At 34.9% G+C, this 14,826-nt stretch overlaps 1 protein-coding gene across 13 annotated transcripts in view; it reads left to right on the top strand.

Moving 5' to 3' along the window:
* Positions 1-14,826, top strand: part of LOC145688238 (prestin-like) — a 342,947-nt gene that overhangs the window by 277,229 nt on the left and 50,892 nt on the right. For all 13 annotated transcript variants that reach the window (XM_081762165.1, XM_081762155.1, XM_081762157.1 and 10 more), the window contains 3 exons: positions 51-155; positions 5,329-5,462; positions 11,938-12,100. In XM_081762165.1, the coding sequence (XP_081618291.1) occupies positions 51-155; positions 5,329-5,462; positions 11,938-12,100 (402 nt within the window). The remainder of the gene's footprint in view (positions 1-50; positions 156-5,328; positions 5,463-11,937; positions 12,101-14,826) is intronic.

Raw genomic sequence — 14,826 nt, 5'->3', positions numbered from 1 at the left:
TATATTGTATATTATATAATATTTTTTTTTTTTTTTTTAAACTTTTGCAGACATATATAGACGTATTTTCCAACGTTCAAAATTCGAATGGAGTAACTGTTGCCGTTTCTGCAGCTGCAATCTTCGTCCTTGTGATCATTAACGAAATTTTGAAGGTATAGTAAGTTTTTGACTGTATTGCTGAAGAAGGTGCTCAAACAAAACGAAAGAACAGAAAGAAAGTCATTGGAACAAATAAGTTCACAGAATTATAATCCTACTTCAAAATGGAAAGTTTATAAAGTAAGACTATTAATAACAACAACATACTTCAGGTTCCTTAAATGGCTGGATAGTAATTATAGAGGTGTTTTCTTTTGGTATTACAGTGTATAATAATTTTATTGTGTAAAATAGATTTTGTATTTGCTAATAGTTAAAATCATTTTACAGAACCGAGGTTATATGATGCATAAGCTAAAGTTTATCCCAAAATCGGAACCACATGTATACACACAGAGATAGAATTAAGTACGATGCGCACACGGAAAACACACGTGCTAGTTACTACGAATCATATAAATATTTGTGATATTCTTACGTCTAAGTTTCGTTCCTTTATATATATATATATATATATATATATATATATATATACAATAAAAACAAATTGTAAGCAAAGCATATATTATATAATAAATAATATATGCTTTGGTCACAATTTGTTTTTATTGTATGCAAGAAGTTTAAAGCTAGAATGAATGGTATTCTTATATATAATTTCGAAAGTCTTTATTTCAGGAAACTGCTTAGGTAAGTACCTCATCCCCGATTGCATAGATGACTCTCGATAGATCTGAAGATCACAGTGCCATTTACAGCACTTTGATTTCATAAACTATTCTGGGGATATGTTAGAAACCAGTAAAGTTTGCAGCACTGCTTGAAGTTATGTAATTCCTAGAACTTATTATAATTATACCTACCAAAAATTATTGTTATAGAATCAAAGTAAATAAAAAAAATATTTTAAAAATCTTCCCCAAATACGCCATTTTTAGGAATATATTGAATTTTACCATTTTTTCTTGCCTCCCGAATGGTTTGAGATCAAATTGTACTAAACGGCATTATGCCATTTATGCCTATTGAAAACCATATACATAATTCGATGTGACACTAATCTAATCAAAAAAAAAAAAAAAAAAAAAAAAAAAACTTCGAAATAAAGCCATTTGAAAACAAAGTCGAATTTTCAATTCCTTGTAACTTCGTTTCTAGTTCTTCGAAATACGTCATTTGATTATCGTAGTATTCGAAAATAAGGTGCTTTGGAAGTGCATTATCGCGTCCGTCTTACTTGCGTTCTTACTGTCTAGAACCCTCCAAATCAGTCGTTTTTCGATATTTGTGATATTGTAGCGTCCTTAGTTTGCAACACTGCGTGACAGATGTGGTATTGTAAGTTCCCATTTCACCTGTAGATTTGAAATGTGTAACAACCAGACGTAGTGCCATTAAAAAAAATAAAACTTTATATTAGGTTGGCAACACTGTTAACCTTGTGGAATTAGAGAGTATAGTAAACAATGTCCCATTGCCGATATTTGCACAGTACAAAATTTATGTAGATTTTTTCCATTAGTTTAAAAGTTCCAAGGGCGTATCAAGATAAATGGTCCACCAGTATTTTAAAGTGGTATCACATCGTGGTTTGCGACACAAAATTACAGAAATGCGATGCAAACGAAATATTATTGTATCCCAAAACGCGATAAACTTATGACTACAATTTATTACCGAAGTAAACTATTTCTGCAACAAAAAACAGTATATCATTGTGTTTTATTCAAGACAGAACGGTTTTCTTTCGATGGCATGTAAACTAGTAAATCCACCCACCCATTCCCTTTAGGTGTATTTTAGGTTATGAATAATACAAAGCAATCCACTATGGACTACACACCGTATTACTGGAAACCAGTCATAGAATCGACAACAGAGATTCCTTGTGTACTTTGATATTATATTGTATCTGGAAGTGAAGAGATCTAATGAGATTTCGAAATATGTTTCGGGAACAACCTAGCAAAAACGGGAGAGTTTGTTTAGTAGTACCCTATTATATGTCCCAGCTTTCCTTCCAACTCGAGTAAGGAGATAATAAATGACGCATCGAGTTGTTACATAGCACTGGTCCAGAAATATTTTTGCTAAGACCTTTTTCTCTCCATTGAAAATAGAGAAAGAAAAATAGTGTTTGGCGTAGAAATTTTAGAAATGGTGGTATAATGAAATGAATCTGTTTGGTTGCAAAATATCGGTTAGGAAATTAACTTATTGTGTCCTTTCATAAAAATGGATGTTCACATCGTAGACTAAGTAATTCCAGTCCTCCGTTTCGTGATGGCGTTACGGATTCAACACTCAATAGAAAGCTTGGTGTGGATGAATTCAAAACCAGCTACCAGCTAAGACAGTCAATAGAAGGAAATTAGCACTTTTATAAAAAAAAAAAAAAAAAAAAAAAAAAAAAACAATTGACATTACTGTTTCTTTGCTTTGTTTTTCATTATCATTATTGCTTGTGATATACAAAAAGTGTCATTTTTTATTTTCCTATCCACATAAAATGGTAATAAATAAATAAGTAAATAACAATAATAATAATTTTTTATATTGCCGAATATGCGATACAAAGCATACAAATCGCTATGCAAATTAAAAAGAAAAAGAATTAAAAACACTGATACATACATATATATACCATATAAGCAGGAAATAAAAATACCATCGCAACGAACGTGCGCATCACGAGCAAAATACCGATCAAACCGTATGAAGTTCTCTTCGTATGTAGCTAGAAAGGAACTTACTAATAACACATGGGAATGAGATTGGTAGTTATTTCTGTCTCATGTCAGACATTTATCACTAGGCGTGAGAGTGTACGAAGAAGTAGAAACAAAAAAAGATAGGCAAGCATGGAAGAATTTTGAGTTTGGGAAAGAGGGGAAACCCGTTAACGAAAACAAACAAACAAACACAAAAGAGCATGTTCAAGAGGGCTTGAAATCCGAAGACGAAGACGAAAATCCAACTTTGAATTATGTGCTGCATTTGTAGGAGTAGAATGATGATCATAGTAGAAATGAATTAGCAGAATTTATATTATTATGCGATATGCAATTTTCTTTCGCCGAAACCAGGCGCTGCAATGATACTAATATTTTCGTAGACATGTATACATATATAAGAACTTACCATATTTATTTTTTAAAAATAACTTCCGGTCTCTTGTGGAAGTTGAAAATTTCATCATTTAATAAAGCATTCAGAGTTTAGTTATTGTACTATTTAATATTTTAACAAAATTTGTCTCTCTCTCATTTATTCTCTCTGATTTTTATTTCATACATTAAATTTCCGTTTGTCAAAACATAGCTAAATCATGTTTTCAGATTCGAAAACAATTTGTTACAAAATTATCTATCAAGCTGGTATCACTACCCATAGTTATTATTTTAAAAAAAATAAAAAAAGACCCATTTCAAGATAGCCGAAGTAGTGACTTAATTTATTGATTTCTGTATTATTATCGGACACAAGAGAAGTGTACAAGTTTCCAGTTGATTCAACATCGGAAGTGGCTGAAGAATTGATTACAAGATTTGGCATGAGATAAACTTAATAAAAGCTTTACTATAATACTTGTGACACTGTCCGATATGTATTTTTTTTTTTTTTTTTTTTTTTCGCATTTAAAAGCGTTCATGAGTAAGGTTATCTAACTTTAGAGAAAATTATTAGGTTGGTGCATATGGAATGTCCGCTTCCAAATCTCGTGGGAAACTCACCTCAGCAACACACAGAGACAGATTAAAATGTCTAATGTCACAAACTCTGTACACGTTCAGCAAACAGATTGGGGTACCCAGACAGTCAGAAGCAGGGCATTGTTGAACAGGGTCGTATGAAAATATACCATGGTGAACACGCAATTGCGAGCGGGTTTTCTTTACAACTTCAAAATGGGATAATCTTCACAGCAACTCCTCCACCAAAAACAAGTTCACTTGGACCAAGAATGGCAAATTATCTCACCATTCGCCGTTGCGTTGTCACATTTCATTCCAGCAACACAGTGTTACAAAATGAATCAAATGGACATCAACTAATTTCATACTCGAATGAGCTCCTCAGGAACACCGTGAAAGCAGACTCGGAGAAAAGCGTTCATGCCATTGCAGACGAGTTAGGTATATACTACATTGCTGTCATTCGGCGCCTCTATGCAATCGATAAGGTGAAAGTTTTATTCATGAGTGCCTCGTGAATTTATGCTGTCCAACAAGAATCGCCGTTTGGAGGCGTGCCGTTCTCTGAATGTAAAGAATAACCAAGAAAGTTTCCTGTATCGAATTGTCACTTGTGATGAACAATGGACTTTCTACGATAATCGTGAACTGTCAGGACAGTAGTTGGATCTTGATAAGTCCAATACAGTTTCCAAAACTCATAGTCGATGTTGTTTTACGTATGGCGATTTGTGGTTGGGTTGATCCATCATGCCTTTATCGAGATGAACCATCACTGCACGGGGCCGCCGTGGCTCAGTGGTAGAGAGTTCACCTTTAGTACGTGGGGTCCCTGGTTCGATCCCAGCTTGCACCAAGTGGACTTTGTGTTCGACAAACACCGTGTGCGTGAATTTTCTCGGGGTTCTCTCATTTCCTCCCACTTTATTCATCCAACCATTGCATGCATTTCTCATCATCACAGTCTCTTTTAGCCTTGTGGGCATATTCGTGGGACGTGATACTAGATTTCATTTCATTTTTGAACCATCACTGCAGATCATTATAATGCTGAACGCCATTAAATGCACCGCATCTTTTTATGCAAGCGTCCAGAAATGTTCAAAAGACATGGTATCCTCATGTTTCATGACAATATTGTCGCGCAAAGGACTGTGCAGGTTCTCTATGATTGCTGTATGAAACCTTTTCTCACACACCGCATTCCTCCTATCTCGCTCTCCCACTGTCTTCAACATCTCGATCATTTCTTGGGAGAGAAGACCTTCCGTGATGATTGGACGGCGCAACGTGCGGTTGAGGACTTCTTCGTATCGCATACTCCAGACTTCTTTCACCACGGAATCGAATCGTTGGCTAACCGATGGTACACATATATGGTTGTAGGCTGCAAAAATTTTGATCAACATGGTATTGCAGTTTGCATTTTTTTCTCGTTTAGAAATGAAGCACCTAGGGGTGGACATTTCATTTGCACTGACCTAATAGTATATAAATGGGAACTATTACCTATATTTTACTCCCATTTCAGCCACAAGTTGGGAAATTGTGTAGTTTTCCTTTACCTACTGAATTGATGCTAATCGTACTAGGAGTTCTTGCTTCAACATACCTCAATCTGAACGAAAGCTACGATGTACATATTGTGGGATACATCAGAACTGGGTGAGTGTCTTCTTTCTTTTCTTCATTACTCTTATTTTTTCTTTTTTGTTTCAATCTTATACTAGCAGAAGTTTCCGTTACTCACACCGGAAGAATAAGACGTAATAAATATAGTAAAACCGGAAATTTCAATATTGTAGAAATCCCCCCTCTTTCCCTTTTTGAAATGTAATTTTCAATAACACTGAAAGAGATATTCAGTCATTTTTAATGAAACGATTGCATATTGAATTTCTCACCCTTCCAACTTAAAAGCGAGTCCCTACATTGGTCGGCGTGGGAGGCCCGGGTTTGATTCCCGGCGGGAGCTCATGTGGTTCGGATTCCACGTTAATCAGTAGGTCCACGTCTCATATAGCCTCGCTGCTGAGCGGGACGTTAAACTCAAAATCAACTCAACTCCCTACATTGGTCATTTACTGAACAAAAAGGGAAATTTGAGTATTATAAAAAAATATCCCATTTCCCCCTTTAGGAAGAGAATTTCCAAAAAACTATGAAACGCCTATTCCCTTAGTTGAAACGAGGATTTATATATGGAATTTCTCACCTCCAGCTTAAAGGTTCCAAATATTAGGCACTTTATCAATAAAAAGGGGAAATTTTAATATAGAAATAGCCACCATTCTTTCCTAAGAAGAGTACGCACTCCCATACTTTTAATTAAGAGTTCATGTACCGAATTTCATATCTCCAACTTAAGCAAATTCTCACATTCGGCACTTTTTGAATAAACAAAGGGAAATTTGAGTATTATAAGTATATCCCATCTTCCGCCCACACCTCTTAGGAGCCGAAATTTCGAATAGTCTAAAATACCTGTTCACTTATTTTTAACGAACAGTTTATATGCTTAATTTCATTTCTTTAACTTCACGAATTCGGGAGATACTGAATTCTTGCTAGTAATTTTGAACCCGTCTTTTCCCCTCTTAGGATATGTTCAAAAAATCCTTCGTTATCTCTTATCTTCGTGCCAAAAGAAGTATTTTGTTTAAATGTTACCTTTCTGCATATAGCAATGTAGCCTAGTGATAATGAATTAGTTAATTCTACTTTTTTAATGTAAAATATATGACGTGAAAAATGTTTGAAATATTTACGTATACGTATATGTGTATAGTACAAGGGCAATCCTTTGACATCTAGCTGAAGAACCTCGTTCTCCCGAGTACAAATTTACTGTAATTTCAGACACTCTTCCTTCTTTGATTGACGATAAATAAATTTTCCGAAGCTGGATACATTTTCGCACACGAAAAAACTAAGTTTTCTGCATTTGGTAATAGTGATTAGACAAAATCATTAAAGACTTGCCCGCTAAATCGATGTCTAGAACCCCATTTAATGGAAGTGGTAAACCAATCAAAACAAATTAGCTACTATTCTTTTCTCGCATACGTTTATATCAATTACGCTCCTGGTTAGCTTCATGAATGTAAGTGTGATGATAGATAGCCTATAATCTCCTGTGATTTCAGTGAACACATGTACTGAAAACTACATAGTAATGTTAACTAAACACACATACAGACATACACTATTACTTAGTCTTATATATTAGTAAAGAGTGAATCGATACTGACCGAAATATACTAGTGTAGTGTCTTTGTTGTTGTGTGATTAAAGATTTTAAAGACTATATGTTTTTCAGTCATGTGTTTGATTTTTTTTTTTTTTTTTTTTTAATGAAAGGTCTCCAGCTGCCCAATCAAATCAATTTAGCGTTCTTCGCATTATTTAACACGCTATTTTCTGTAGAACCCGCATTTAGTGTTGAAAAGAAAGTTAATTCGCCATGCTAAGTTACTAAAAATTGATGTCTGGAATAAACATATTTTGGTCCAGTAGGTAATAGTAGATCAACTTTACCTAAAATTGACAGCAGAAAACTTATTGCGTATGTTATTATTGTAGATTTTGTGAGTAATCTTAAAAATGGGACACACAGAATGTAGAGATGTAATAACCTAAAACTCTGTCCATCATATTCTTGTCACTTGTCAATTCATGATATATATTAGCAGTGTATACAAGGTGGCCAAAAGTAGGTATACATCCTGCATTGATCAAGTATAACATACTAGCTTATAGGTCTATTTGCTTTCGCTGTTCCGAGTTTACGATATAAGAAAAAAGACATTAAGAACAAACAATAAAGAAACTAAGTCTATCTGATGGATAGCAATAGAAAGAAATGATATAAAAAGCAATGAGTTTATCAGTACGGGATTGTATACTTACTTTTGGTCCACCCTATATTATCAAGCTCGCCTACAAAAGTTTAATATCCAAAACAGAAAGAACTGGACCTTATACGAGGTCTGCGAACTTCTACTTTTCATTTCCATGTACTTTTTCTTCCATACATCTTATAATATTTGTCGTGACGGAAACATATAGCCGCGTTGCTGACGCCCCCACTAAATCATTATCATTCATTCATTCATCTCATACTATTAGGTTCGTATATTTCAGTTAGTCTTTCTCTAGGTATTTTCAACGAACTTAAAAAGTTCGTTACTAAATTCTCTATGTCTATGTGTCTGCTTGTCTGTTATTTGCGATTTTTTTTTTTTTTTTTTTTCAATTTTGAACCCTGCACTCGATAGAGCATCAAAAACTATCAGAGAAAGTGATTAAATTTTTCGCGTCACTCTTACCGTTCCCGTGATATTGGCCAAAAAAATGGCCAATTCCTAGAAATTTAAGGAGCCATAGCTCGGGACCATAAGTTGTAGAGGGATGATATTGATGTTGATCAATATCTAAGAGGATATAAACATTTTGGTACCAAATAGTAACCAGTGGCCTCTGATTAACTGTCTACTGGCCAACTGGCCACCGTTCCCCAGATATTGGCCAAAAAAGTTCGAATTTCTAGATATTTAAGCAGCCATATCTCGAGAACTGTAGTCATAGAGAGATGATATTTTACTAATTTTTGCGAGAAAGAGAAGGTGCGGATAAAAGATTTACCTTTACATCTAGGAACAATGACAGTTATCCTTCCCGCTCCATCTCTCCATCCTTTTTAAGTTCGTTCTGGCAATGTTCTTGGAGCATTCTCAACTGGTTTATTCTACCATTCCTTCCACAGCTACCAGCCTGAATTTGACATGTTTCATAATGTGTCCAGTCATTCAATCTCTTCTATCCGGAATATTCTTCTGTATACTCATTTTCTCTCCTGTCATTTATAATATCCTTATCGTTCATTTGATCAGCTTACCCTATTCATTTTATATCTTATTCACCGATGCAATTTTCAATATCTTTCTATAGAACTACATTACGGATTCTTCCATTCTCCGGTTGTTCTCAGTGCCTCATATCCATGCAATGCTGCTGTACTTTATACATATGCTTTCAATCAGTCTTTTCTTTAATTCTAGGGGCCGCGGTGGCTCAGTGGTAGAGCGTTCACCTCTGGTGCTAGGGGTCTCGGGTTCAAACCCTGCTCCCGCCAAGTGAACTTTGTGGTGGACAAACACCGTGTGCGTGGGTTTTCTCGGGGTTCTCCCGTTTCCTCCCACTTTCTTCATTCCACCATTTCATTCATTACTCATTATCACCGTCTCCTTTAGCCTAACCGGCATAACCGTGGGACGTAAAACTCAAAAATTTCATTTCATTTCATTTTTTCTTTAATTCTATGTTGATATTTCCAGTTAGAAGCTTTTTGTTTTTCTTTGAATACCTCCTTCACGTAAGCTATTCTTCTAAATTTTACATCTTGTTTGCGTCTATTATCGCTTGTTATCCCTAAGTAACAAAATTTTCACCTCTTCCACTAGGTGATCTGTTCTAGTCTTTATTTTCTTTTCTCGTACATCTGATAACTTTTGTTTTGCTCTTGTTGATCTTCATATTGCATCTGCTGTTAAACACCTGTTGCTTCTGTTTGGACATGCATCTAATTTTTTCACCCTGCCTGCTAACAGCGGAATATTGTCCAGAAATCTCTTCTTATCTCAACTATTGCATTCTTTGTAGATTACACATTATTCTTTGCTTCTTATAGTTTGTTCCTGATTCTTTCAGGACTTCGAACATTTTGTTCCTTTTTACATTATTAAACTCTTTCTTCAAGTCCATAAATGTTGTATGAGTTGCTTTTCTCACACGAATTCTTTCGGTGTCCACATTCTAGAAAGTCCGGGAAGTAAAAGTGTATCAGGGGAAAGTCAGAGAAATGGCGGATTGGTCAGGAAAAAGTCGATGTAGGCCCATTGTTCATTTATTGAATTTATGAAATAGTAAGTGTAATATCGGCCTAATGCATATGCTTGTAAATTTACATTCTTTTGGATTAAAGAAAATTGAAAAAAAAAAAAAAATCAGAAGTGGAGAGAGCACAAAGCCATCTAGGGGGAAGGTGGAGACTGGGGCTTCTTTCTTTTTTCTTAAGTTTAAATTATTCATTGGTCAGGAAAATCTGGAACTTTGGTCAGGGAAAAGTCAGTTTTTTTGGGGGCCAAATTGTGTGGACACCCTGATAGATTATCCTAGTCAAGGTTTATGAAGCATGCGTAAAGAATTTTATCGTTCTGTGCTTCTCGCAGTTTTCAGCACCTACTCTTTGTGGTATTGTCACTATCTTGTTCTTTTGAAAGTCTAGAGGCATCCTCCCTTCTTCATTAATGTTATTAATTAATTTATACACTGTTCTGAACTTCCTCTTCCGCACTTCGTATTATATCTGATGATATCTACACTAAGGATTTTTCATGTTTTAGATTATGTAATGCTTTCTCGTACTTGGATCTGAGTGTGAAGTCTTCTCTTGTCCCTTCTACTTCTAATTGTTTGTCGCTTCCATAGAACTAATATATTATTTCTTATACTTTACTATGAAGTGTGACAACCGTTCTTTAAACTAATATAAATTACAGCCAAGATCTACACTTATGTTCGTCTTATTAGCAATGCTGGAATTGAATGTAACAGAGATTTCAGAAACTGCACCAATATGTTTTCTTGACTCTAAATATTACTGACTATAATACTTATACATCCCAATGCACCACAATATAAAATAATTTCGCACCAAATACCATGTTTATCACAACCTAATACATTGTTCAATCCAATATATGATTGCAAAGACTCAACTCCGTATCTAAGTTGGCACACATATTTTAGCCTCTTGCCAATACTCCCAACATTCATCCCTGCAATTCGAATAATCAACAAAAACCTTAATCAATACTCCGTCAGTGTTTTCACTTCATCTTCAGCTTCATTCATGGGTCTCTTGTACCTTTTAGTACATTGCCCTTTGATCTCCATGGGTTGAGGTTTCTCATAAGCTTCTTATAAGCCACATCTACCCTTCCTGTGTTCATATCCTTTACCATTTCTTCACATTGTGAGGGCCGCTTTATAGACCAGAATATTATTTCGCAGAACTCTCCTATAAAAGGCATGTCCGGTGCTCTAACACACCTGAGCCTCTACAACAGTTTAACTAGAACTAATTTTAGCTAATATTTCCACATTTCATTAGAGTGAGTCAGAAGTATGGCCACATTTTAAATCGTGTCTTGTAATAATATTATTATGTCTACGGGAAATAAAAAAGTGGATTGGGAAAGTCAGTTCTTGCAATTGAGGAACAACACCAACTAGACTCACTTTATTACCTCAAGCTTCTCGCCATTTATATCCATACGTAATCAGAAGTCACCATATTGCTGCATTAGTGCTACTGCGAGACCCACCCACCAAGAAGTTTTTGTTTTTTCTGATTATCTCCCGTTGTAAAGATGTGGTCCACTTTTCCACAGCCGATGGTAGCACTGTTACGGTAAAATCTCGTCTCACCAGTCTCACGATCATTCTGATATGCAATGAATGTAACTGTAACTTGCTGCCGGTACTGCATACCCAGCGCCGCCTTGGCTAATGAAGTAAGCTGGGGCTCTTGACTCTTTATCTGAAATCAAAGAAAATTTACTTTCAATTTTTATATATCACTCTCCATTGCCCTGTACAGTACAGTGTACAGTAACAAATTACAGTTACTTCAAATGTGTGTCCATATTTCTGACCCACCGTATGTGTACTGGCTGATATGGTACTTTTCACCTTTGTCAGCGAAGATGTCATTGTTGTTGGACCACTCTGTAATAATCAGTTTTGTATTACTTCGTGCAAATTTAGGGGTGTAGAAACTACCTCATAATATAATTCAATACCTGTCGGTGAATATGATACATTTTGTAGATAGTTGACCATAAGACTAAATTCTGACATACTAATAAGAAAAGAGTAATACATTACAAAGGTTAATATTTTTAATTTATTTATTTATTTGTTTATCTATTTATTATTTAATCATAATTCTTTCGTATTACATTCAAATAGAATCAATAATTCTTTTCTAAGTAAAACTAAATATATATATATATATATATATATATATATATATTATACATACTGTATATAATATTTATATTTTTGAAATTTTCAGACTGCCGGCACCATTTGTACCACCCTTGGAGTTGTTACCCTCAGTGATAGTGGATTGTATCATGATCATGATAGTATCATATACAATTGTTGTATCAATGGCTATGATTTTTGCTAACCGAAATCACTATACCATATATCCACAACAAGAACTCTTAGCTCTTGTAAGTATAATAAATAATATTAACGTTACGAATCAGATAAAAGATGCTTATTATTTTATTTCGCTTCCAAATCAAGAACAAAATAGTAAAAAAATAAAATGAAATTTTCAGCTTAACATCCCACGCTGTGCCCTTTAGGCTAACGGAGACGGGTGATTAATGAAATGAAAGTTAATGATTATGGAAGAATTGAGGAATAAGAAACTGGGGAGAGAGAAAGAAAATTTAAGAAAAAAAGAGGAGTTCAACGAAATAAAAATGCAGCAGCCCAAATGGAATGTATAGTTGTAAGTTTCTATGATCCTAAGGCAAATCCTGGCAATAGGCATCATTCTATAACCATAAGAGCGTGTCTCAAGGATGTTCCGGTTAAAGAAACATTATCCTATAACCAAAGTTACGGTTGACAGAGCTCTGACCGTGTTTGGACGCTAATTTCAAATATCGGCATGGAAAATAAAAGAATTATATATATATATATATATATATATATATATCGGGTGTTCTAAAAATGGCGCCCACGGACCACAGAGCATTATTCTACAGGTCAAAATGAAGCGAAAATGCTATTTGATGAAACACCCTCCGCGGCCTCCTTCAGCCGCCACAGAGAATTAAAAATTTACTATGTGGCAACATTGTAGATTAACTTGGAAACATAAGCAGTTACTCTACAAGTTTTCATCAAGTAGTTACATCGATTGTCGCCAGATGGAGCTACAGCTGACAAGCGCAGAGTAAGTGGAAATTATATGACATATTTCGTAACAGTCATACTGAGGGTATCTGAGAATTACATCCAATATGCTGATTGGCTGATCGTCTGTTTCAGCGATTTTCTTTGGCTGATCCTTTCTTGATTGCAGGATAAATTGTCATTCATCGTACTTTCCTTTAGTCTGGAAGACTTTGATACTAACACCATCTCTTAGCATCGGTAACGTTACATCATGGTCCACAACTAGAGTAATTTGTATGTGTGTGTGTTTTAAACAACTGAGGCAGCGGATTGACACAGAAGCAAGTCTCGTGTTGCTAACTTGTTTAACGTCATAACAATAAAATGTATTTGTAAATACTTGTAGTAGTGAAATAATTGTCATGTTAACTATAACTGTAGAAATTGAAGAAAACATCCAATTGAAGAAGACTATTTTTATTTTATTTTATTTATTTATTTATTTTTATCATTTCTACATTAGTATTACCAGGATAGCACTTTCTGTGAAACAGGAACAAAAATGCCAATCTTCAGAAATATTTCCATGCAGAAGGGCCGGCCGGTTTTTCTAAATCAGTAGGGGTCCTTTAATTAACTATTCAAGACCGGGAATCTAGGGGTATGGAAACCACTCAGGCTTATAGGAGAGCCCTTCCCCAGATAATTCTGGAAATTGGCTCTCCTAAAACTGCAATTTTAGGTATTTTGAATGAATGTATTTTTTTCGTCTTTCTTCTTTTTTCTACAGTGGAGAATATGTACTCTTGGATGAGAGTATTCCGGTGTAATGAAAGTATTGCGGTGTAACTAGGGATATTCTAAGATTCTAATACCCCGACCATAGTTCTCACGCCATTATCAACGTCTGTCGTTTGCGATTGTCCAGGACGAATGGCAACCCTATCTGTACAATTATTTGGACATGCTCCAAGATAATAAATCTCTAGAATGGATTAAGGGGTGCTGGTGTAGTTTTGGCGCACCATGTTTTTTTTTTTTGGAAGATTTACAGTCAAATTTGAATATTTTACATGAAAACACATGTTTATAAGGAATAAATTTCTGCAGGCGACAGAATTAAATACAAAGTAATACACCAGTACTTTAGGTTTACAAGTACGGTTAATAGTGTAAAATCATTACAACTACTTTACGAAGGATAAAATAAGTGAGTACATATGAAAGGTGACTCTGTTAGATGCTATTTTCCACCGACAGTGTATTTCTGCAGTGTACAGAAGTTGTATTTTATGTTTAAAAATTTAGCGTTACTAGTATGAAACCATGATAAGTGCAATTGAAATTAGTATCATTGTCAAAACCCACTTCATTTCAATACCCTCGCTCATAAGTATACCCACCATCGCCGACGCGCATGAGCGCAGGTACACCAGCTTCGCTGTGCACTGACTCGGTTAGATAGCATTCGTGCTTTTTAGTGCCCACCTAGCACAGGTTAGCTTGTGTTTTATGCACTGTAATTTTTATGCCATACATTCGGAAGCCGTATTCATACGTAAATTGTAAAAGAATTCTAATTTTTTAGCAATTACTTCTGGTGGCCCCATTGAATTTTATGTATGCTAAGCGAGATATTTTCATGTCGCCCACCACAAATCTTTTAGGGAACAATAGGAAGGAAATTAGTGAAAATTATAATTTTTCTACAATTATATCGAGTGTTACGCCAAAAGTAAACCTGCACGAATTAAGATATTAAGGAAGGAAATGAAATTAAATATCATAAAGTAGACAACAACTCATAAAACTACACGCCATGCTACTTAAGTAATGATTAAACAAAAATGATACTTTCGTGTTATTGTTGAAACTGTAAATAAATAAATACAATTTGAAAATTTGGTGTCAGTTTTCTGAACTTAAGAATACAAATTACACGTTATTCTTCCACAAAAAGTACGCCACAATAAATGTTTCCTGTTTTCTTAACGCATGAGCTCGTAATTTATGGGAATTAGATTTTAGACACAAGTTAACGTAAAGT

This window comes from Thermobia domestica, chromosome 6, assembly GCF_964235325.1.
Source record: "Thermobia domestica chromosome 6, izTheDome1.hap1.1, whole genome shotgun sequence".
Taxonomy (NCBI): domain Eukaryota; kingdom Metazoa; phylum Arthropoda; class Insecta; order Zygentoma; family Lepismatidae; genus Thermobia; species Thermobia domestica.
The sequence above is the reverse complement of the archived record's forward strand: the minus strand, read 5'-3'. Positions and strand labels throughout refer to the sequence as shown.